The following is a 22,642-nucleotide window of genomic DNA, read 5'->3' as shown; positions in this document are numbered from 1 at the left end:
AATTCTTCCATGTCAGCAGCAATGCATTTCTGTGACTCTGTAGCTAATACCATGGGCTTGAACAGTGTTTTCCTGGGGCTGCCTCACCTTTGCTGCAGGTCATGAGGAATATTCCTGTACTAAACAGGAATAGTCAAGGCTATGTCCTGTATGCATAATTAAGCTTAACATAAATAACACATATTCAGTGATCTAGCACTAGTGGAATTTATAAGACCACTGTGGCTTTTCTCTGTCTTACCTTAAAAGTTAGTTAAAGGATGTATTTTTTTTTTTCTTTTTAGCAGGTGGGAAGAATGAAAGGAGGGGGAGATGAAAGAATGTTGAACCTCTTTGTTTGGCTGTATGATGGAAGGAAACAGGACAGAGAACCTCTGCAATAGATCATTTGGATGGCTTCAGCGACAAGAGAATGATGCTAAACCATGGCTCTGGAAACTTTCTAATTGCTTTTCTGCTGCTGAAAAGTCTTTGCCTTGCAGTGCGAAAACGGTAATTCATTGCTTTACTGAGAGCTCAGTTGGTGTCCTGACACAGAGCGGTGTGACTAACAGCAGTATTACTGCTGAGTAAAGGGGGTGAGTGGGGAGGGAAGAAGGGGAAACGTAGTAAGTACAAAATCTGCCTGGGAGTTTAAGGTCTTTAGTTGTGTTTGCAGGTCTCTCATCAATGTTGGTGAAAGCAGGCATGTTGCTTTGCTTGACAGCTTTTACTCTCTGCAGCTCTGTTTGGGATAATATACTTTTTAAGCAGTCAGTTGTATGAGGCAGCTTCTTGAAAGCTCTGTGAAGTTATTGCTGAAGAGTAGGGTAGGGAAGTACTCTTCGTGCTTCCAGATATTTATCAATTTACTTTGGAGGCAAATTTAGACCTTTCTGTGTTGTTATTACGTAGTAGTTACAGGAATTGTAGATGCTGTTCTTCATGAATGTCTAATTTTTCTTTGTTTCCATTTCTTTAAATGTTCCTGTTCTACAACCATATATGATTCTATACATTTAAGATGCAAAGTGCTAAGGAATTGAAGGAATAGTACAACACAATGACTTGAGCAAGTAAGCTCCAGCTGTTAAATAACACTCATGTGTATTCAATCTGACTTCAGTAAAAGACGTGGGGGAAGCAGATAAGCATGTATCTGGTTGTATTGGTATTCTCATGTGACAGGGGTTAGGAAGGGAGCTGCCATAAATTCTGGAATTTAACTTTTAAACCAGTTCTAGACAGGTTTTTGGCAGAGTGTATCTTCAGTTCCACCTAAAGTGGCATCAGGTGAAGAGAAATGGTTTTGAACTTGGGTAATAAATTATTAATTATTGTGTATAAGGAAAGGCATTAAATTCATTTTGGAAGGTCAAAGTTGTTCCAAAGCAGTGGCCTAAAGCTTTGGAGCAGTGAATTGTATGCAGGTTAGCTCTGCTGATCTTGTCTGTTCTGGTGCTTCTCAAACCTTGCTTAGTTTTCACCGCTGCCATTTAAAAAAAATCCTGTATTTGTGTCTATGCCTTTGTGTCTATACATCTTGATATCTTAAATCAGAATGGGCAAAAAGCACTTGTAAAGTTGTTGTGAACATTTAGTCTTTTCTGTCCTCTGTTAGTTTACCCACTTGATATGATTTCAATTTTTTTTAAGTCTTAGTCTTTTAGTGCGTTACTTCTAAAACTTTAATACAATTTTAAAGTCTCTATTCCAAGTAAAGGATGATTACTTATGTACCTCCAAACTGAGTGTTTTTTTTACTTTACATTGCATCCATCTATGTTTGCTCTTAAAATATATAAATATTTTTTTGCTTTGCAATTGCAGAGTATCAGCCTTAGTGTAACAATTTTCTGCTTTTGAAATTCTGTTTTACACACCCATTGCTATTTGGTTTATAGCTTTTTGGTTTTGCTGCTTTCAGAATCCACTGATACCAATATACCTCAGGCTGGCACGCGCAACTGGCATGTTTCTTTTAATATTTTACATGTTCAGACTGTGAGGTGATAGTAGTCACGAGGATAACACTTCTCAAAATTTCAGTTATAATCAAAATTGTAACAGTCTAAAAATATGCTTGTCTATACTATGAAATTGTTGGTGTATTTATGTATCTGAATGTCACTGAGCTTTTGTTTTCCAGAAAGATTACATGGAGAACAAGAAAGCTGCTGTGGAATTGAAGGATGCTTCATCTCCTTGTAATGCTGGCTCTAAGCTCTTTCCAGCAATACCACTTCCTGATGTTCATCCCCTTCAGCAACAGCAAATACAGCTTTCACCTGGCCCGAAAGTAAGCTGCTGTGCTCATGGCTCTGACTCTTCTTGTAGTCCACAAATGCATTGTGGTGGTGGTGGTAACTTGATTCACCCTGGCACGATATTAGACTCAAAAAGCACTGGGACGATTACTTGTCAAGTAGGGTCAGGATTTGCTTATCAGTCTGCATCTTCACTGAAGAACCCTCCAGCTAGAAGCAATTTGGCAGGCATTGCCAGTGAGTTCCCTGGCATGTGCATAGAAAACAGTGTATCCTCTTGTCAACATCTGCCCTGTTGTGGAAAACTCCATTTCCAGTCCTGTCATGGTAATGTGCACAAACTGCATCAGTTTCCGGCCCTTCAGAGCTGCACATCTTCTGGCTATTTTCCTTGTTCTGAGTTCACAAGTGGGGCTACAGGCCACTTGGATGAGCATATTGCCCAGTCGGAGCTAACGTCACATGTGTGCGCCAACCCTTTGCACCTAAACATGGCACCTTCTGTTTGTTTAAAGGGCTCTCACTACTGCAGTGACTGCTTGAGCAAGGTTTGTATGCGTCACGTTTCTCCTTCATTAAGCATGGTGTGTTGTTAATGTTGAAATAATTTTACTTGAGCAAAAAACCAGCTTCCATGGGTTGCAGTTTGCATCCTCCTAGTTGGTGATGCACAGTCCAAATGTATGAGATATCTCTTCTGAAGATGATCTCTTCTCAGGAAGACAAGAGACTATCACAATGTTTAGCTTACAGGGGATCTGTAACATACTGGAGCAGAATTTTGTCTGGATTTGAAAGAGATCTCTTCCTGACAGCTCCAATTAAAATGTTCCATAGCAGTAACTCTGAGAGAAGTACACTTGGGCAGCTGATCAATACATATCCACTTGTAAGTCAGCTGAAATGTCTGATGCTATAAGAATATTCTAGGTTTGGTTTGATAGGTCATAGTTTAATCTTCCCAAACTTTGTAATTTATACTTCAGTACAAATTTGATACACTTTATAACTGATTAAAACTGCTTAAATTTTAATAGGAATTTCAAGTTAAATCGTATACTCAGCTTTGCAAGATGCCTTACTTAAACTTCCACATTCCAAATTTCCATAAACTAAATGGCGAATTCAGTGTATTTGCAGCTGCGATCACAACTTTTGGGGGGAGGGAGGTGATTCAGCCTTGTACTCTTACTTGTGCTGATTTAACATTGTCTTTTTTTCTAGAATACATTAGTACTCCTTAAAGATGGCGTGTCTTAATATGCTGAGTTTAATAGAATCTTTCCTTGCATTTGGAAATCTAGAGCTAAGTATGCTAGGAAGGACTCTAGAATAGAAGTGTCATTCATGCAGTGATACTGTTGTTAATTAACTTTGTAGAAAACACCTGAATGTGCATTTGTTGAAGAAGGGAAACTGAGTATTTCTAGCATGCAATAGTATATGTGAAGATTGTATACTAAATGAACATGTATTTTGAAAAAATTTCCCAACAGCCAACCAGAAACAGCCTAGTTGATGCTGCTAAAGCTTGGCCAAATATTCCTCCTGCCAGTGCCCAGACTGCACCTGTTCCCATCCCAAAATGTAATGGCTGTGGAACCAAAGGAACAGGAAATGAGAAGAGTTTGCTACTGGCGAGCAGCCTTGGAAAATCACCACAGAAATATGGTAAACCACATTTGTCTGAAACTTGCACTTAGTGGATGTCCTCCTTAAATACTGTTGCACATGAAGAGTTCTCTTAAATTACACTGTTCTCTGGAAACTTCTATAAAGTCAATAGGAGACTAAGCAGTGGAACAATACCTTGTTCTGTTTTGTGAAGTTGTAACTTGGATTTGCCTGTTTTGACTACCTACTTATTGTATTGTTTGCACAGACTTCTGATTTTTTTTTTTGCTACTATTTTTTACCACTTTAAGAACTGGAAAAAGAAGTTGCAAGGACTTGGAAGCTATTTTGTTCTGCTGGTGCATAAAGAAGTTGTCTTCAGCCATACTTTAAAAAGCATTTTCTTAGTCTGTAGTGTCTATTGTCACTTCATATGCGGGGAAGGTGTAGTGTTAATTACAATATAGCTTTTTTCAGTGTTCTAGAGAGGAAAATATTGTGTGGAAAAAAATTACATGGTCTTTCTACAGTGTTAGTACTGCTTCGATTGCAAAACTATAGCTAATATGAAAGTTTTAAGTTTAAAAGAGAGTAATGGAAGAATAAGAAATTGGCTAGTTTTACTATAATTTTAACACCACGCACATTTTCAGGTTTTTAAGGTGCAACACCCCAGTTAGTGTACTTACCCAATGCAATGCCAGGGAATCTTATAGGAGAATAACTAGTCAACATATACCCAAACAAACAGGACATTTATCTGCTGTGCTTGATTTTATATTCTCAGCTAACTTTAATTCATATCTTGTTTTTGACATCTGAGGATTCTGTGTCATTCCTGATGTTTCTTTTCCAGTTTTTTTGTGGGGATGGAGTGGGTGTCTAATGTTAATTCAAAAATAGATAGATATTGAGTGCTGAAACACAAGAATCTTTATTTGTACTTCTTAGCTTTTAATAGCGAAAACTCTTAACCTCACTCTCCTGAACTGGGGGATACCTTTGTGTTTGTTCCGTACTGCCTTAATTTTCTACAATCACTGTCACTGTACTGGTAATCTCATTCAGTTTTGTTTAGATTCTTTTTCTAATGCACACTGTAAATTTGAACAGCTTTCATGTTTCACTTTTGTTACTGATGTAGCACCCGCTGAGTTTAGTGTGACACAACTTCAGACGATTTTAATGGCACATGCCACCTCAGCATTTGATAACTTTTTTTTAATACATTGCTTGGTTGTTTGAGAGTTTAAAAGCAAAGCCGAAGTTATCTTGCATCTTTATCCTAACTTACCAGTGACTAAATTTCTGCTTAAGACTGATTGGAGGTATAGAGTTTCTCCCTTAAAGAGAAACTTTGAAAACACCTGATTTGTTTTTCAGATTCCTTAAGAAAATGAGACTGAACTTGCATTCCTAGGCAAGTTGTTCTCTAAAACATGAAGGTTTTCATGTGCGATGTTTGTAGTATGCTAAGTTTAATGGTTTTGGTATTTGGAGATTAAAATGAGCTGTTGTTAAACCTGTACAGGGTCTCCAGAAGTTGCAATAACAGGCCAAGTTCTGGAAAACCTGCCCCCCATTGGAGTCTTCTGGGATATTGAAAACTGCTCAGTTCCCACTGGCCGTTCTGCTATTGCAGTTGTACAGAGGATTCGTGAAAAGTTTTTTAAAGGTCACAGAGAGGCAGAATTCATCTGTGTGTGTGACATTAGTAAAGAAAATAAAGAAGTTATTCAGGAGCTAAACAACTGCCAGGTATCAAAACTTGGTGTTCTTGCTTGAGAATTTGTGTGCTCTGAGTGTGCTACCAGTGATTCCTGATCACTAAAGCTTTATGTTAGCTTCTGTGTTTTTTAGTGCATGAGCTTGTAATTAGTTTATGGGTGGTGGTGTTAATGCTGGACTTCCCTGGTGTGATACTTCTTAAAATTGAAACTGGATTCTGTTATATGTAGGTTACTGTTTTAGCTTTAGTATTCACAGAGGATTTTTATTTCATTCAGTAGTAAGTGGTGCTGGTGTTTCTAGTGTTATCCTTCAAACTTGTGACTGAATCATTAACCTAAAGGAACTATGATTCTGTGACCTTAACTTTTTTTATTTTCATGAGTAAATACTGTGCTAATTTAGTGAGGACACTTGTAAACTGGTGGTATTGATTGGGGCACCTTTAACACTACCTATTTTTCCATCAATGCCTTTTGTTTCTTGGGGTTTTTTAACTTTTTGTGCAGATTTCTAAGTCAGAAATTCCCTTCCCGCCCCCTAAATTGCAGATATGATAACAGATTGACAGTTTATCTGCTTATGTGAGGTGAAATGAATCAATAATGAGTACATGCTGTTTGTCACTCCTCTATTTTAAATGAGGGTTTATGGAATGTTCTTAAGATGTATCAATTGTGATCTCTTACACAGAACAACAGCAGTTGTCCCTAGGCTATTGCTGAACAACTAGGGTTGAAGTTCATTACTCATTAGAACAATTTGAGATCCACACGTTGTATTTCATATGTGTGCATTAATTTATTTACATAAAGGTGCATGTGAAAGCTTGTGTTTGTGTTAGGTTTTTTTAAAAAATTAAATTTAAGCAAACATAGTTCACATTCAAGCTTTGCTTTAGAGCGTATCTATGTATTTCCCCAGGTGACTGTTGCACACATCCATGCTACAGCGAAGAATGCTGCTGATGACAAACTCAGACAGAGTCTTAGAAGATTTGCCGATACACACACTGCACCTGCCACTGTGGTTCTTGTGTCAAGTAAGTGTTTGTGGTACTCATCTACAGCGCAAAATTCAGTTTCCCGCCTCAGTAGTACTTTTGTGTATGACACTATTCTGCTTTCCAGGGGTTGTGTTTAGAATCAGCTTTAACTGAATTGCTCAAGAATTCCTAATAATGTGTCAGCAAGGGAAAAGTAGGGATACTAACATGAGAATTTGGCTAAGTTAAATCAGCATTGGAATCTGATGTGGTGTTGTTGGTAGGTATGTGTATAAATACTGTCTGAAGTTAGCTTCACCAGGAAGCTAATAAAGTAAAACTCATTGAGTCTTCCTTATGGTAATCTTTCAGAATGCTTTGAGCAAAATGTGTTTGATTTGGTTTTCATTCTTGCAGCAGCATACTATACAGTTAAATATGCAAGCCACTCAACTGTTTAATTGCTGTGTGTTGCCTTGGGTTTCTCCCTAAATACAGTACCAGGCGAATGCCTTGCTCATAAATTGCTAGAAGTTGCTGCTAAAAGGAATCCCTTGTCTGACACTGAATGCTAACTGCTGGTTTAAATTACGTCTGTTGAGAAGCCTTGTAGCTGTTGGTGCTTTTTCATTGGAAATTTTCAGTGGTAAATAGAACTTGTCAAGTGAGATCTGGGATTTTGCATTTTTAATTTGATGGGGTTTTTAGCTTTTTTTTGTGTGTTTCCGTGTTCATTCTATCTCTTCTTTTTTTTCACCAGCGGATGTAAACTTTGCTTTGGAACTCAGTGACTTGAGACATCGACATGGTTTTCGGATAATTTTGGTACACAAAAACCAAGCTTCAGAAGCACTCTTACATCATGCTCATGAGCTTATTTGTTTTGAAGAATTTATTTCAGACTTACCACCAAGGTTACCACTGAAAATGCCGGTAAGGCTTTTTAATTCTTAATGCAACAGACATTTCAATGTGTCAACTTTTTTTTTCTAGTTTAGAGGGAGAGCAGGCTGAAATGTGTGTTTTATGGTGAGACATGATGTTTGCTGCATATTTGACCATTGTCTGTATTTCAGTTACTACCATGTGAATGTATGCTTTCTACTTTAAAATTGAAATAATTAAGTGATAAAAGAAAAAAGTAATTAAAGTAAAATAGTGAGGTTGCATTCCTATTAGTAAATATGTTATCAGATAATCTATCTTACATGCCTCTCACTGGCAGAAAGTTATGGTAAGAAGTTCTTGTGTGTTAAGAGAGCTCTGTGATGCTTTCTTAGTAGTTTTGAGTGACTGTCTACTGTCTTCTGGGTTTTTTTTTTTTGTCTTCCTGATGATGCCCTCTGGATTGCTGTGTTGTCTGCACAGCACTCATGACTTTTTCTTTCTTTGAAATAACTTCCTGAGCTATGTGTTCACGTGCTTGTGTAGAATATATAGAATTATTGGGTTGTAAACAGTGATTCTGTCTTATCTGGAGAAGCAATCAGGTATTGATCTGTTGATCAGGGACTCTGTAGTCTCTTCTAACTTTCAAGTATATTGGAGATGGAAGTTTAAGGATCTACCTTGGTAGGAGAGTCTTCCAAGCAATTGAATGCTGCATAAAGAATGAATTGGAGGGAGGGGAGTGGGGGGAGAGCACTTGTCACCAGAAGCAATATAAAAATTCTGGTTTTGAACAAGAGGGAATTCTGCCATAATCAAATTAAAATCTTACTCCCTTTAAACAGGCATGCCATACACTATTATATGTTTATAATCTGCCAACAAACAGAGACAGCAAAAGTGTCAGTAATAGACTCAGGCGTCTGTCAGACAACTGTGGAGGGAAGGTGCTGAGCATTTCTGGAAGCAGTGCAATTCTCCGTTTTTTAAATCAAGAAAGTGCTGAACGGGCTCGGAAGAGAATGGAAAATGAGGATGTTTTTGGTAACAGGATTATAGTGTCTTTTACTCCCAAAAACAAAGAACTTAATGAAACAAAAAGCTCTAGCTTTGTGGGAACTGAGAAAGTGAAATCTCCCAAAAAAATTAACAAGAACACAAAGCTGTGCCTCTTCAACAAAGACTCAAGTGATCAGTCTTCTGGTACCAAAGGCTCTGCTGGGAGAGGATTCCAGATTCATGGATCTGTCATCAAACCCACAAATGTTAAAAGTTTACAGGTATTGTTGTTCTACCTTATTTAGTATTCTTGCCTTTCCTCATGTTCTGAGGGTTGCTTCTGTTACAGCTTTAAGTTGTACTATTTAATGAATAACTGTAACGTATAGTGACATTCCTGAATGAGAGGTGTATTCATCTGTTTGGAAAGCAGACAAATGAATTTGAGGGTTGTTTTTCCCCTTCCCTGCCACCTTTTCCTCAGTTTGGAAATACTGCTGGTACTTCCTGAGTCTCAAATCCTAGGCGTGTTCTGAGTGCTGTGTTGATGTTGAATATAATGTCTAGAGTGCTCCACTTTGCTAGTTTTAAAGAAAACTAGGGTAGATCTGCAGTGTAGCAAAAATATTTCAACTAATTGACAGTCTGCTACTTTCAGAGAAAATAAAATATGCCTGGTTATGAAGTGCCAATGAAAATCAGTTATCTAGGTTTCCATCATAAGGAAAGGGTCTGGCAAGGGATGTCTGGTGCTTTTATACTGACCTTCCGTCTGTTTAATATAGGAGCTGTGCTGCCTTGAATCGAAGACCATCAGTAGAAATATTGAAAACCAGCAAGAACATTCAAGAGAACAAATTCCATCTCCTCAGAGTAACTCTAATGCAGTGCTTCCTGTGTCTCTAGCAACCAAAAAAACTGGAATAGGAGAATCATCCTGTAAAAGCAGTCAGAGGTATGTTTAAAAATAAAGACATCAATGTTAGCCACTTTTTTTTAATGTGAATTCTGCAACATAATATGCTTTTTCTTATATTTATTTGTAAATAGAAAAGAGACCTCCACTTCCAGGAGCGTTACCAATTCCCCTGTAGATAAAAAAGATCAAGACGAAACTGTATTTCAGGTCAGCTATCCCTCTGCTTTCAGTAAGTTGACGGCCTCAAGACAGCTCAGTCCTTTACTCGTGTCTCAGAGTTGCTGGTCATCTCGGTAAGTGTCTGTCTTCTTTGGGAGGTGAAGTTAGACTTCACCAATATTTGCATTAATTATTGACAACTGTGTATTGAGTTTTGTATGCTAAGCACATTGATACACTGATTTATGTGGAGGCAAAAGGAAACTGATGGTGCTGCGTAACAGCTAACAGAGGCTAGATGCAAATATAAGATGGAGTGAACTCTTTTTCAGAAACTTGTTGTATGGCAACTGTTTCCTGCAGACTTTGTCTTTTAAAACTGCTGAAAAATCTTCAGAGGTATTATTTAATTTCAGTGTCTTTGACATTCCCAGTAAAAATTTATCCAGGCCTGTTAAATTCTTGTTGACTTAAATATCTGATCTTTGCCAATTATTAAAATCATATGAATGAGTTCGACTTTTTTAATGTGTTAGTAAGATAGTAGAAGACTTGGTGTCAAATACATTATTAAATTGGGTGACTTTGAAACGTAGTATGAATTATTTCCTTTCTTCTCATTTGTCGTCTTGTGATGTTTTTCTTGTGGTGAAATTTGTTTTGCCTGCACAGTATGTATTAGGAGAACACCTTAAAATTGCTCTGTGTGTGCACTTGACCTGTGTCTATTTTCTGATTAGTTTTGAGATGTGTATGTCAGAATTGTGCGGTAGCTACTTTAGCTCATAAATGTTTTTATTTTACCCAGGAGTATGTCTCCAAACCTCTCAAATAGATCATCTCCACTCACGTTTAAGGTAGTAAATCATACCAGTGGTACAGACTGCCCTGATCCTTTTGCAAATGGTGCGGACATTCAGATCAGCAATATAGATTACAGATTGTCCAGAAAAGAGTTGCAGCAAAACTTGCAAGAAATTTTCTCAAGACATGGCAAGGTAAAGGCTAAAATACCTTTGTTAAGTCTGCTTTTTAAATACTTCCCTTTTATATATTTACAGACATGTCTGTGGTCTAGCTTTAAGTGAGTGGGAATGGAAAGCTCTCCAAACATGACTTTTAAACTTTGTTAAAAGGAGATACTGTGGTTTTTTTCCTTTTAAAAGAGCAGATAATTTTTGCACTAGGTTCTTAATTTGCACGTGGTCTTCTAGATCTGGTGTTCTGAAATTTTGTATATAAAATTCTTAGTAAGTGGCTTATTGGCCATATGGGGAAGAGACTTTGGCTTTAGCTGCATAACCTTTTTAAGCTGTAAAGCTGAATTCCTAATGTCAGCTTAAAAATTGCAGTAAAAACCGAGGTTCTATTTTGAATCAGAAGTGATCAAAAACAAATGACCTCTCCTTTTACAGTTGTCTCTGCAGTGGTCCTATTTCTGTCTGATCGTAGATGTTATTCTTCTGGCATAATCTTCTACAGGGGAAGATGATGCCTGTGTTAAAGGGGTGTCATGGTCTTGTCCAAGGCTTATTGCACTCTGTTCATGTTGTTGTCCTGTTGGCCGTGGTTCATCACAGTTGTCTTTTGCATTGTATTCGGCTCTTGGCCAAAGCAAGACACTGCTACTCTTGTGTCAGCTTGACTTGGGTTAATATTTTCTGATAAATGTATAAGCTGTTTTCTTCTTTTCAGGTAAAAAGTGTAGAGCTAAGTCCACATACAGACTACCAGTTGAAGGCTATAGTTCAGATGGAAAATCTGCAAGAAGCGATCAGTGCTGTCAATGGTCTTCACAGATACAAAATTGGTAGTAAAAGGATCCAGGTTTCATTAGCAACGGGAGCTGCTAGTAAATCACTCTCTCTACTTAGGTAATAAGCACTTTGACATCTTCTTAATTGTTCTAGCATGTATTTAGTAGCTGAGAGATGTTTTAAAATATTGAGTAATGATAGGGAAATAAAGTAAAACTTGTCATCTGACCTGATGAGTGTTAAATACAACTAGGCTACTTTTCAGTTTAGCATTTTTACCCTATTTGTATTTTAAGCTGCATCTGAAGGGACTAGATCTCTGTTTAATAGTTTCACCACTGCTCTCTCATAATACTGATACAGCTCAATAACTCAGATTGTGCAGATGAGTTAAGATTACACTTGACATCTTATTTCTTCTTTCCTCCCAGAAAGCACATATGAATTTTCTGTTTGAGGAAGGGATACACAGTTTAAATGCTGTTGGTGTTTCTTTGATTCGTTTTCTGTAAAGAAGATGATAGAACTAGAGTGCTCTGATGCTAGTGAGAATACGAGTACTTTCTGTTTCAATTTTTTTCTTCACTCAAAGAAAGCGTTAGGAAAAAAAGTTGTCTTTGTTTTATCACAGAAAGCTCCAGTGAAAATAGTGCTTGGAGTATAGAGTATTCTACAGTTCAGTACTGCTTGCCATTTTGTAATTTACAACTTTTTTTAATTCTTGCCTTTTGGTCTATGCCTGTTCAAAATTCTTGATGTAATAACCAGTCTGGTCACTTCTAATGCTGCAGCTTTAATGTTGCATTTTATAGATGCTTAAAATCTTACCACCACCTATGAAAGATACAATTCCTTCAGAGGCATTACCTAATGAGTTAGCAGAAATGTTACTACTTGAACTCACCTGATCTGAAGTATCAAGTTTTGTAGTGCTGGGGTGGAAGGGAAGGCAATTTGTCCTGTTAGTCCTATTTATAGTTCATAAGCTGCATCTGTAAATATCTTGCCCCATTGGGCTGAAGAGTAATACTAACAGATTAATTTTGTGCTAATGTTACAAAACTTCTCTTATAGCTCAGAAACGATGTCCATTCTGCAGGATGCGCCTGCTTGTTGTCTGCCTGTGTTCAAATTCACAGAAATCTATGAAAAAAAGTAAGTTCTCAGTTTTTTTCTCTAGTACTTTTAAGAATAACCTGATCTTCTGTGATTGTTTATAGTGAATTAAAGTAGCAGAATGGAGTGTTTGGGGTTTTTTGTTGTTAGATGTTGTAGCATATTATCTATCCAGAGGCAATGACTGTAATACTGGCCTTTCTTAGAGGGTTATACTTGAGTGTTTTACTTCATTTTTCTATGTTGGGATGAATAGATTAGTTACCTTAACATTTTGCATAGAATAGTTTCTAGCGTATCCCTGTTTCATAAACAAAAAATGCAGATTACAGCATTGTCTAACTGCATTTGTAATGTGTATTTATTTCCATTTTTTTCTTTTAGATTTGGGCATAAGTTAAGTGTATCAGACTTGTATAAACTAACAGATACCGTGGCAATCCGTGACCAAGGAAGTGGGCGGCTGGTGTGCCTTTTACCCAGCAGCCAAGCCCAGCAGAGTCCATTGGGATCCTCACAGTCACATGATGGTTCATCAGCAAATTGTAGCCCTATAATATTTGAAGAGTTGGAGTATCACGAGCCTGTTTGTAAGCAGCATTGCCTGAATAAAGACTTTATGTAAGCTGTGTATAAAATACTATAAAATCTTGCAAAATATTTGAACAGCATTTAACACTTACACTTGCTCCAGTCGCTGTTTATATGTTTACAAGAATAAGGCAGGCAGGACAGCAGTGAATTTTCTAGGCAGTTTTCATGGATCAGTCTAAGATTATTGTCTTCTAGCGCAGCTGCCAAAATTGAATGCCTCTTAGTTGGAAGCTGAAAGGTATGCTACCATCCTCTGGTTATACAGGAAGCTTTTACATACTAGACATTTCTATTAGCCTGAATTTTATTACGTAATTATAACTGGAACTGATCATTCTTTTTGGTCCTCCAGCTACATTTAGTAAGTGATTCATACTGGGTTGAAGGCTTCCTGAAGCCATGTATTGAGTTGTTTTATTCAACAGCAGCCACGTTGTGCTACTAGAGCAGTTATTAGATATTCACTGTTAACTGCCTGGTATGTGCTACTAAAATTTTAATGTAATGGTAGTAAAAATGTGGTCTTCTGAATGTTGCTTGTCTTCTGGACATTTGGTGTAGCTGTATTAATTATTGTGGATATAAGATGGAAGTTGCATGTGACTGTCCATACTGGTATTGTCAGCTAGTAGCAGTATATTGTATGCATACAGTATAATGTTTACTATGGGTGTGTATTTGAGCACAGCCATACCATGCTAAAGCTGTGTGTAGAATAAGCGTATAAACTTCAACCTCTTGTTTTTACAGTGAGCATGAGTTTGATCCAGATTCTTATAGAATTCCTTTTGTGATTTTGTCTCTGAAGAAGTTTGCTCCCCAAGTTCACAGTCTTCTACAGACACACGAGGGTACTGTGCCTTTACTAAGGTATAGTATTTTAATTTAGGCTTTTAATGTAAGGGCTGGTAGGCTAAAGATTTAAAACTTCGTTGATGGCTGTTGTAGTGTTCTGAAACTACCTGTTGTATAAAAACTCTGGTTCTTATGTAAGGTAGTACCTTTTATAGTAAATATGCCTTATGAAATTATTACTTTTTTGAATTCTTGTTGAGCAAAAAATGACTTATTTTAAATGTGCATTTTATGAAGACTTATGTGTTACTGAGGTGTTGAAGCCTCCTGCTCAGGAACTGTCTCAAAATAATGACATTTTTAGGACAATTGTTGTAGTGGTATTTTAGTGTATAATGGGTGCTTTTTTTCTTCCAAAGTTTTCCTGATTGTTATATGTCAGAGTTCAGTGATCTTGAAATGGTGCCAGAAGGCCAGGGTGGTGTTCCTTTAGAACATCTAATTACCTGTGTTCCTGGAGTTAACATTGCCACTACCCAAAATGGCATTAAGGTTATTAAATGGATACATAACAAACCACCACCTCCTACTGCAGGTAAATAATTCTGTTTAAAAACTTTTCTCTAAACTAATCTTCCTGCTAAAAAAATAAGAGTAGCATAAAGTAAACACCTTGTATAATTGTTATATTTTTATATAAAGAGAAACTTGTAGCTTGAATGTTGTCTTTTTTTTTTCTCCTGTGCTCTAGCCTGTGTCATATATGAAGTGCAGTGTTTAATGGAAGAATATTAAAAGAATATTAATGAAAGGTTCACTAATATAATTTTTTTTTTTGTAGATCCTTGGCTTCTACGTTCCAAGTCCCCTGTAGGTAATCCACAACTTATTCAGTTCAGTAGAGAAGTGATAGATCTGCTTAAAAGCCAACCGTCCTGCGTCATACCTGTCAGTAAATTCATCCCAACATACCATCATCACTTTGCAAAACAATGCCGTGTGTCTGACTATGGGTATTCTAAATTAATGGAGCTGCTAGAAGCAGTGCCTCATGTACTGCAGGTGAGTTTTACAGCACTGTTCCTTTTAACTTGGGGAATTGTACTTGTCTCTCCAACCATCTGAATTCCTGGTTGGTACTGTTTAATAGATGATATGCAATTACCTAATCCACCTTGAAAGAGATGGTTAACTGAACCTGGAAGTGTAATTGTCATCTCTTTTGAGATGTTTCTGTTTTGTTGTTTTTGTTGTTCTCACCCTTCCAAAACAACTTCTGGGGAAGTTAACTCTTTAATCTAAGCCTTTGGAATAAAGTTTGAAGCTGCTTTTAGCCTGTGGCTAGTGCTTGGGTAAAAGGTTTTAATTGTGCCGTTTATCATAAGAACACAGCAAATGCTGAGTGCTTGTAAATTAGGTAGCCTGTGACTTGAAGTATTTCTGTATGAAATCAGTGATAGGGCCTTACATTACAAAAAAGAAACACTATGGTCACATTAGCATACTACTTTGAACCCCAGTTGCTTGTACAATTTTAAAATAACCAATACATATGTACAACAGTTGCAATAGTACTCATGGAGGAAGCGTTTCTTAATTTCTTGATGACATATGCCTTAGTACAGAAGGTGTATGGGCTCATGAGACTGCCTTTCCAAACACTGTCTCTATTATATCCTTTATTTCTAGCCTACCTATACTAGAACTGGCTTCTAAATGTCTTGTAAAAGAATTTACTAAGGATGATGGATGTGAGTGATCAAATAATATTTTCTTTCAGATTCTTGGTATGGGTTCCAAACGCTTGTTAACTCTAACGCACAGAGCTCAAGTGAAGCGCTTCACTCAAGACTTACTGAAGCTTCTCAAATCCCAGGCCAGCAAGCAAGTTATTGTGAGGGAATTCTTGCAGGCCTATCACTGGTAAGTTATCTTAAATGAAACAAGAACAACTCTGCAGGGCATTCTTATCAACAGTGGATTTAAAACCTGATGGGAGAGAAGTCAGCACTTAAAATCTTAGTAGAAAGCTGTGGCAAATATATTGCCTCTTCTTTGTGATGTGGAAGGTCAAACTTCTAATGAAAACAAAAATTAAAAGCTCTCTAGCAGACTTCACTGCTTTCTTTAGTACTAGGTTCACTTAATGTACTGGAGTTTGAAATAGGTTATTGTATTTCATTGGTTCTCTTTGAAGCCACGACTGCAAGGTCAAGCAGACTGTGGCACATTAACATGAACAATAAAGGGAAAATTTAGTGTTAGGCTTTCTGTAGAGAGAAGTGTAAAATAAACCTGGATCTAGCAATGGCACAAAAATCAGGAGTAATACCTGTCTTGCTACTGCCAGGAAGAACATTCTGTTCTAACATGGTAAAAAACTGTTGTTTTTTTGAAGAACCAAGAGTGATGCTTTCCTTAATGTGAAGCTAGAAAGTAGTACTTGATGTGCTTTGAGGAAACTGTAGCATCTTGGTGCTACGTGTGGTCTACCTTTTACATGTGTGCTATGGTGCTGCATGTGCCAACAGCTCCTTTTTGGGAACGCACACTTCTACTTATATTTTTGCCCACAGGGGAAATATGTTATTGGTTGTTTCTGAATCTACTAAATGTGCATCTCCCTTGTAGCTGGCTCTGGCCATTTGTTGAATAAGAATATGTGTGAAGTGTTCTTACTTCCGAGAGGCTCTTGTCAGAGAGGTGGGGAGAGTAAAATACCTTTTGATATGGTATTATACCATTTTCTCAAACTTTCAGGTGTTTCTCTAAGGACTGGGATGTTACTGAGTATGGAGTATGTGAACTGGCTGATATTATATCAGAAATTCCAGATACAACCATCTGCTTGTCACAGCAAGACAATGAAATGGTAATTTGCATTCCCAAAAGAGGTATGTCCATGTACGCTTTTTTCTGTTGACAAACAAATTGTTCTTTGACTATTTTAAAACTGTACTAACTGAAGTGTATAGGAATGACTTGCATTTTTTGATAATTGTATGTCTACCTTCATAACTAAGTTACGAACTTCTACCAGATAAAGAGTTTATCGTTCTAGGAACACTTTTAATCCAACAGACAGAAAAGCAGCTGTCAAAACACATAAATAATGTTCTACTTCTGCATGTAGTTAAACTTTTTGTGGAATGATTAGAGTGGATTGTTTCCACACAGCAAAAATACTAACACATTGGCTATTTAATATCTTCTAAAGTGCTGATCACCTGATTATTTTGGACTTTGGATATTTAAGCTTAGTAAAGGTCTTCAGTGGTAAAGAAAATAATGTCTTGGTGTGATATGTGATTAAGCTGAAAATCAGTCATTGTATTTTCTTGTTACATTGTGTTGCATTTTAGAAGTGTGTTGGTACATAGCTCTTGCTTTGTTTTTTAATTTTAGGACGTACTCAAGAAGAAATTGAAAGAACCAAACAGTTTTCTAAAGAGGTAGTAGACTTACTGCGCCATCAACCCCATTTTCGAATGCCCTTCAATAAATTCATCCCTTCTTATCACCACCACTTTGGTCGTCAGTGCAAACTTGCTTACTATGGTTTTACAAAACTACTTGAACTCTTTGAAGCCATACCAGATGTCTTACTTGTAAGTTCTAAAATCCTAAGCTGTACTAAAGCATTTCTGAGATCTGTACGGCTGTTTCAGCAGGGGTTATTTTTCTTACTAATGTCAGTGAGAGTTATAAACTGTGCACCTGTCATGTTAGACAGCTGTATTTAAGAAACTCTTTAATAATAGCTATCTTGGTAAAACGGTTCAAGGTTTTTAGCACATTCAGGCTAAGTTTGTTGATAAATTCAAGTTTTCTGCATTGGATTGCATTTACAATTAGGGCATCATTCAGTGCATTAAAATTAGAGTTAAGTTTTATTAAGGGTGTGTTATACTGGCTTTAAAAGAAGTATTTATTTGCCTATTTTATTGTATTTCAGCAGTTACATAGTTTTGCTTGCTATACAGGTATCTTCCAAGGTAGCTGAGCCCTGCTACATAGCAAGTGATTGCCTGCAAGCGCTGAATTTTAGTTGCAGATTTCACTTTATTTTATCCAGACAAGGTAAATCACTTCAACAAAGCGTAATTTCTGTTTTGTAGGTACTGGAATGTGGGGAGGAGAAAATTCTCACACTTACGGAGGTGGAACAAGTCAAAGCAGTTGCTGCCCAGTTTGTTAAACTGCTGCGATCCCAGAAAGACAACTGCCTTATGATGACTGATTTACTGACAGAGTACAGAAAAACCTTTGGGTACACACTGCGTCTTCATGATTATGATGTTAGCTCAGTTCCAGGTTTAATGCAAAAACTTTGCCATGTTGTAAAGGTAATCTTTTATCTTTGTAGTTTATCCTTCTAAAAGGTATGTAATGTTGTGTTAAGGAATTTCCTGTTTCAAGTTACAGGTCTCAGTGTGCTTAATATTGTACTCTAGAAACGATATTTTATTAAGTTGGCGGTGGGGGTAATTCCAAAGGGATTTTAAATGTAGCTTCTATATTCCTATGATGTTCTCTTTTGTTCTTTTGTAACCTTTCAGCTTTCTCTGGGAACTCTCATACTTGTTTAGCAAATAATAAGTAAAAGATTGTAGTATAGTATGTATTTTAACAATACAAATTGTTTTTTTTTCCCACTTGACTTCTAACTGCGTAAAAGCAATCATTTCCTAATAACTGTCGTCGTTATCAGTCTCCTAATGTTTCATGTTCCTAAGCTTTTTTTGATCTATGGTTTGAGGCTATGGCTCTGAATGTAGGTACACATGTGGTCTTATATGTGAGTGCAAAAGGAAGGTTACAACTACACGAGATAGGCAGTACTGGTTTAGTTGCTCCAGTTCTGTTAATATAGCAGCTGGTGTTCAGGCTGAAGCTTAGTCAAGTCAAGGCTTTGGAACAAAGAGTAAAATCCAGTCTACCATGGGGAGAGAAACTGCTACACAGCTTTTGTATATTTAAAGTAAATTTTCCCATGTAAAAGCTTTTTTATCCTGTGTACTTTTGGCTTGGGGAGTATCAGATGCTGGTATATAATATCAGCTATAGCTGGGCTTAAACAAACCCCAGCTACACAACTTACTTATAAATTAATCTCTTCCCTGTCCCTAACTTCATTCTCAATTCTTTTTACTAGGTTGTTGATACAGAGTCTGGCAAGCAAATTCAGCTGATAAATAGAAAATCTCTGCGGACTCTGACTGCCCAGTTGCTGGTCTTGTTGATGTCCTGGGATGGAACATCCTTTCCCTCTGTCGAACAGCTTAAACAGCATTATGAAACAATCCATGGTACTTCGCTTAATCCATGTGAGTATGGATTTATGACCTTAACTGAACTCCTGAAGAGTCTGCCTTACTTGGTTGAGGTATGTAAGCTCTTTTTCTGGTGTGTTTCATACTTGGAAAAGACATGGTGACTAGAGGATACAAAAGTATATACTCTTCCTCTTTTTCTAATAGGTTTTTACCGATGGTGCAGCAGAAGAATACGTGAGGCTTACAAATCTGTACATGTTTGCAAAGAATGTAAGATCCTTACTTCACACTTACCATTATCAGCAGATATTTCTTCATGAGTTCCCAGCAGCATATAGCAAATACACAGGAGAAGTGCTGCAACCTAAAGCGTACGGATGCAGTAACTTAGAGGAGCTCTTGGGATCAATTCCACAGGTATGAAGAATTCTGTTTTGCACAATTACATTGACATTTCTGTTTGGAGTAAAAGTAGTTATGCAACTGCAGTTTCTGCTAGTTGGTGTGAATTACTGGAATAATTACCTTCTCCAAGGAGGCTTATGCCAGCTATATTTTTAATAGCTTCTGAGAAATCTGGACTGTGTGATAAGAAAAAGAAAATGCTTTCTTTTTTTTACCTGTTAGTCAAATTTTGATTAAGGTGAGGTCGCAAACATTCTTGGCAACTTTATGAAGTAAGATAATTCATTTCTCTCTTGAAAGAATGAATGACTGTACAGTACTGAACCTGCATTTTGATCAGAGTAAATTATTGGTTTGTTAGAAGTGCCACATAGTGGAATTTTTCTGTAGCATCTTGCTGTCATCCACATGTCCTGAGTGCTCTAGGATAATTTTGTGACCTAGTTTATGGCTATAAGCTTTCTTTTAAGTGAATTAGTCTTTCTGGAGAGTGACAAAATGGAATTATGCAACTCCATGTTTAAAAATAGTTTTGCTAATATATACTTAGTGTGCTTTCTAGCTCTATAGTTTGCCTTTGGCATCATTTATTTTGAGACAAAGCTTTTACTTGGGTAGTGTAGTACAAATTAGCAACTCGATTTAGTTTCCTGCTAGAAATAGTGTCACTGCAAGGCTAGATGAAAGGCAATGAGTAAGATGCTTTAGCCTTTGAGCTTAGTATGTACTGATGTTTCATTCTTCTTCTTTTTCCCCTCTGTAGGTGGTCTGGATTAAAGGACATGGCCATAAGAGAATTGTGGTACTGAAGAATGATATGAAAAGTAAGCCATTGCAATTTTGAGCAGTATCGTAGTTTCCTTTTTTTCTTTTTCTGAGAGGTGACTTGAGTAAACGAACCAAATGAACTTGCCTTTTTGTAGCTCGTTTTAGCTCACCTAGTTTTCCCCCTGCTGATCATGTGGATGATCATGGAGATCAACTTGCTGACAATAATGGACATATTATGGAGACCCCAGGATCCACTTCATCAATGGAACTAAGTCTAGGAACACCTAGCAATGGTAATGCAAAATTGACTTATATAAGAAATTTATTATCTTAGGAGAAATAAGCAGAGTAATCAAAGCAGCACGGGGAAAGCTGCGTGAGTTAGTCAATCTGAACTTGTCTAGAAATGCTTTGTGGTGTGAAAGCTGTTGAACTTCTCCCAGAGTATATAGTTAAACATGTGTCCTCTTGGCAAGGGCATCTGTTGTCCTCAGCTGTCAGTGTATATATATAACTGCTAGTGTCCTGTGGATTTCAGTGGAGATACAAGCTTATAAGCATAAAGCCAATGAGAAAAGATCGTCAGTAACTCTTGAATGAATCTGAGGTTAGTTGGCATTAATTAAATTAGTTCAATATTGTATTTCAAATGTGGCATAGCTCTCAAATCCTCAGAATCGCATCTGAAGGCTTCACATTTACCAGCTCTGAAGTTGCGACACCTTCACAGCTTACAGTTACTCTGAAAAATGTTGCCTTATTTTTGTAGTTTCTAATCAAACTGAGCAAGAACTTCTTTGCCTCACAAATACATCTCCCGTTGACCTCTTGTGCGAGCCAGTTCCGTCCTGCCTACCATCCCCACAACTGAGACCTGACCCAGTGGTTCTTGAGTCTGCAGACCTCATTCAGTTTGAGGAACGCCCTGCACCTCCCTCTGGTAAGAGTCTGCTTTGCCTGTGTTGTATTACTTACGGATGATAACTCATACAATTTGGAAAATAAAGCACCAAACAAACGGTTGATTATATAAAGTTCCACTTACATACATACATATGTATACATTGCACAATGGGGTGTGTTGGAAATGCAGGTGGCTTCCCTCAGAAGCTCTGGATTACTGACTGTAAGCACCCTGTTGTGATTTTCTCTGGGTGAATTTTATAGGGACCTTATCCACCATGAAAATTGCATTTTGCCAACCTGTCACCACAGTAATTTCATAGTGCTTTTCTGAGCACTGAGAAACTTAATGTGTGAGAATTAAATTAAACCTTCTAAATAGTACATGATGCAGACAGAGCCAGAAGCAAACATCACATCAGCTGCAGAGGTAAACATGACACATCTTCTAGCTTCAAATTGGGCTGACAAGTTCTTTTTAAATATTTTATTGCCTAGTACTGGAGAAATATTCCTTATTTTTCAAGAACAGAGCATCAGTAAATTGAGTTGTCTTATTTATTTTAGAGATAATGATTTTAACAGAAGAAGAAAAACAAAGGATTGTTACCACAGCTCAAGAAGAATTGATCTCTGGTTCTGTGGCATCTAACAACACAGAGAATGCTTCAGTGCCTCCCTGCCAGTCCTCTGAAACCCGACTAAACAAGGAAGCAATGGACAGCCCAGCCAAAAAGCAACACAAAAACAAGGTGAAATTGGCAGCAAACTTTTCACTTGCACCTGTAACCAAGCTTTAACTCTTTCTTTTTAGTGTGAAAGAAAAATACCTAGGGACTCTGCACAAAGTAAAGCTGTTTGCTAGCCCTTATGTATTTTAATGAAAGGCCTAGAAGAATTAATTTGTATTTAATGTATTCTGTGAAGATTTTGTTCCTTTTACACTGAACACAGCTGTTAGCAGAGCAGATTTTTTCTATTATTTTGAAAAAAATCCTGGCATTCATTAAATTATTCTTAAATTTTACAGTTTTTGATAAATGTGTTCAGTAAAAGCAAAATACTAATTCAAGTGAAATGGAACAGATTTTATTTTCTTTAAGCCTCATTGGTGGTGTAATCATACATGTAGCATATTGTATTCTATAGGCTGTTGCTTACTGGTATTGTTTCAGACAGTATTAATAAAATGCATGATCTGTCTTTCAAAAGCTTGTTGAGAAATTTTAACTTGCTGACCTGAAATGACAGGAGCCAAGGAGTTGGTTGTACTCCAGAGAAGAAACTTGTTCTCTGACTTTTCAGATGACTTGTAACTGCAGTGGAAATTCTTTTGTCTAAAGATGTCTGTAGAAGATTATGTGGATTTCTTTTGCAAAACTTGTTTTAAATGTTTTCTGTAGCTTTCAGTTCCATTTAGGAGCTTTCTAGGACATTGATGCTTTAAGCTTCCCTTTTATATTTAGTTCCAGTCTGGTGTGGATTTG

General features: G+C 37.1%; 1 protein-coding gene across 1 annotated transcript; it reads left to right on the top strand.

The window, feature by feature from the left end:
- Positions 1-282: 282 nt before the first annotated feature.
- Positions 283-22,252, top strand: KIAA0430 (KIAA0430 ortholog). Its single transcript, XM_010076466.1, has 26 exons — positions 283-492; positions 2,129-2,794; positions 3,743-3,917; positions 5,392-5,618; positions 6,513-6,630; positions 7,334-7,506; positions 8,307-8,741; positions 9,246-9,415; positions 9,511-9,672; positions 10,347-10,536; positions 11,234-11,412; positions 12,370-12,450; positions 12,796-13,032; positions 13,756-13,875; positions 14,220-14,395; positions 14,642-14,862; positions 15,581-15,723; positions 16,561-16,694; positions 17,206-17,408; positions 17,919-18,146; positions 18,956-19,186; positions 19,281-19,493; positions 20,245-20,305; positions 20,405-20,545; positions 21,022-21,192; positions 21,723-22,252. Exons 1-26 carry the CDS (start codon positions 346-348, stop codon positions 21,953-21,955), a joined length of 5,235 nt encoding a protein of 1,744 aa, XP_010074768.1. The 5' UTR covers positions 283-345; the 3' UTR covers positions 21,956-22,252.
- The last annotated feature ends 390 nt before the right edge of the window (positions 22,253-22,642 follow it).

Source organism: Pterocles gutturalis, unplaced genomic scaffold (genome assembly GCF_000699245.1).
Source record: "Pterocles gutturalis isolate BGI_N339 unplaced genomic scaffold, ASM69924v1 scaffold31638, whole genome shotgun sequence".
NCBI classification, from domain to species: domain Eukaryota; kingdom Metazoa; phylum Chordata; class Aves; order Pterocliformes; family Pteroclidae; genus Pterocles; species Pterocles gutturalis.
The sequence above is the reverse complement of the archived record's forward strand: the minus strand, read 5'-3'. Positions and strand labels throughout refer to the sequence as shown.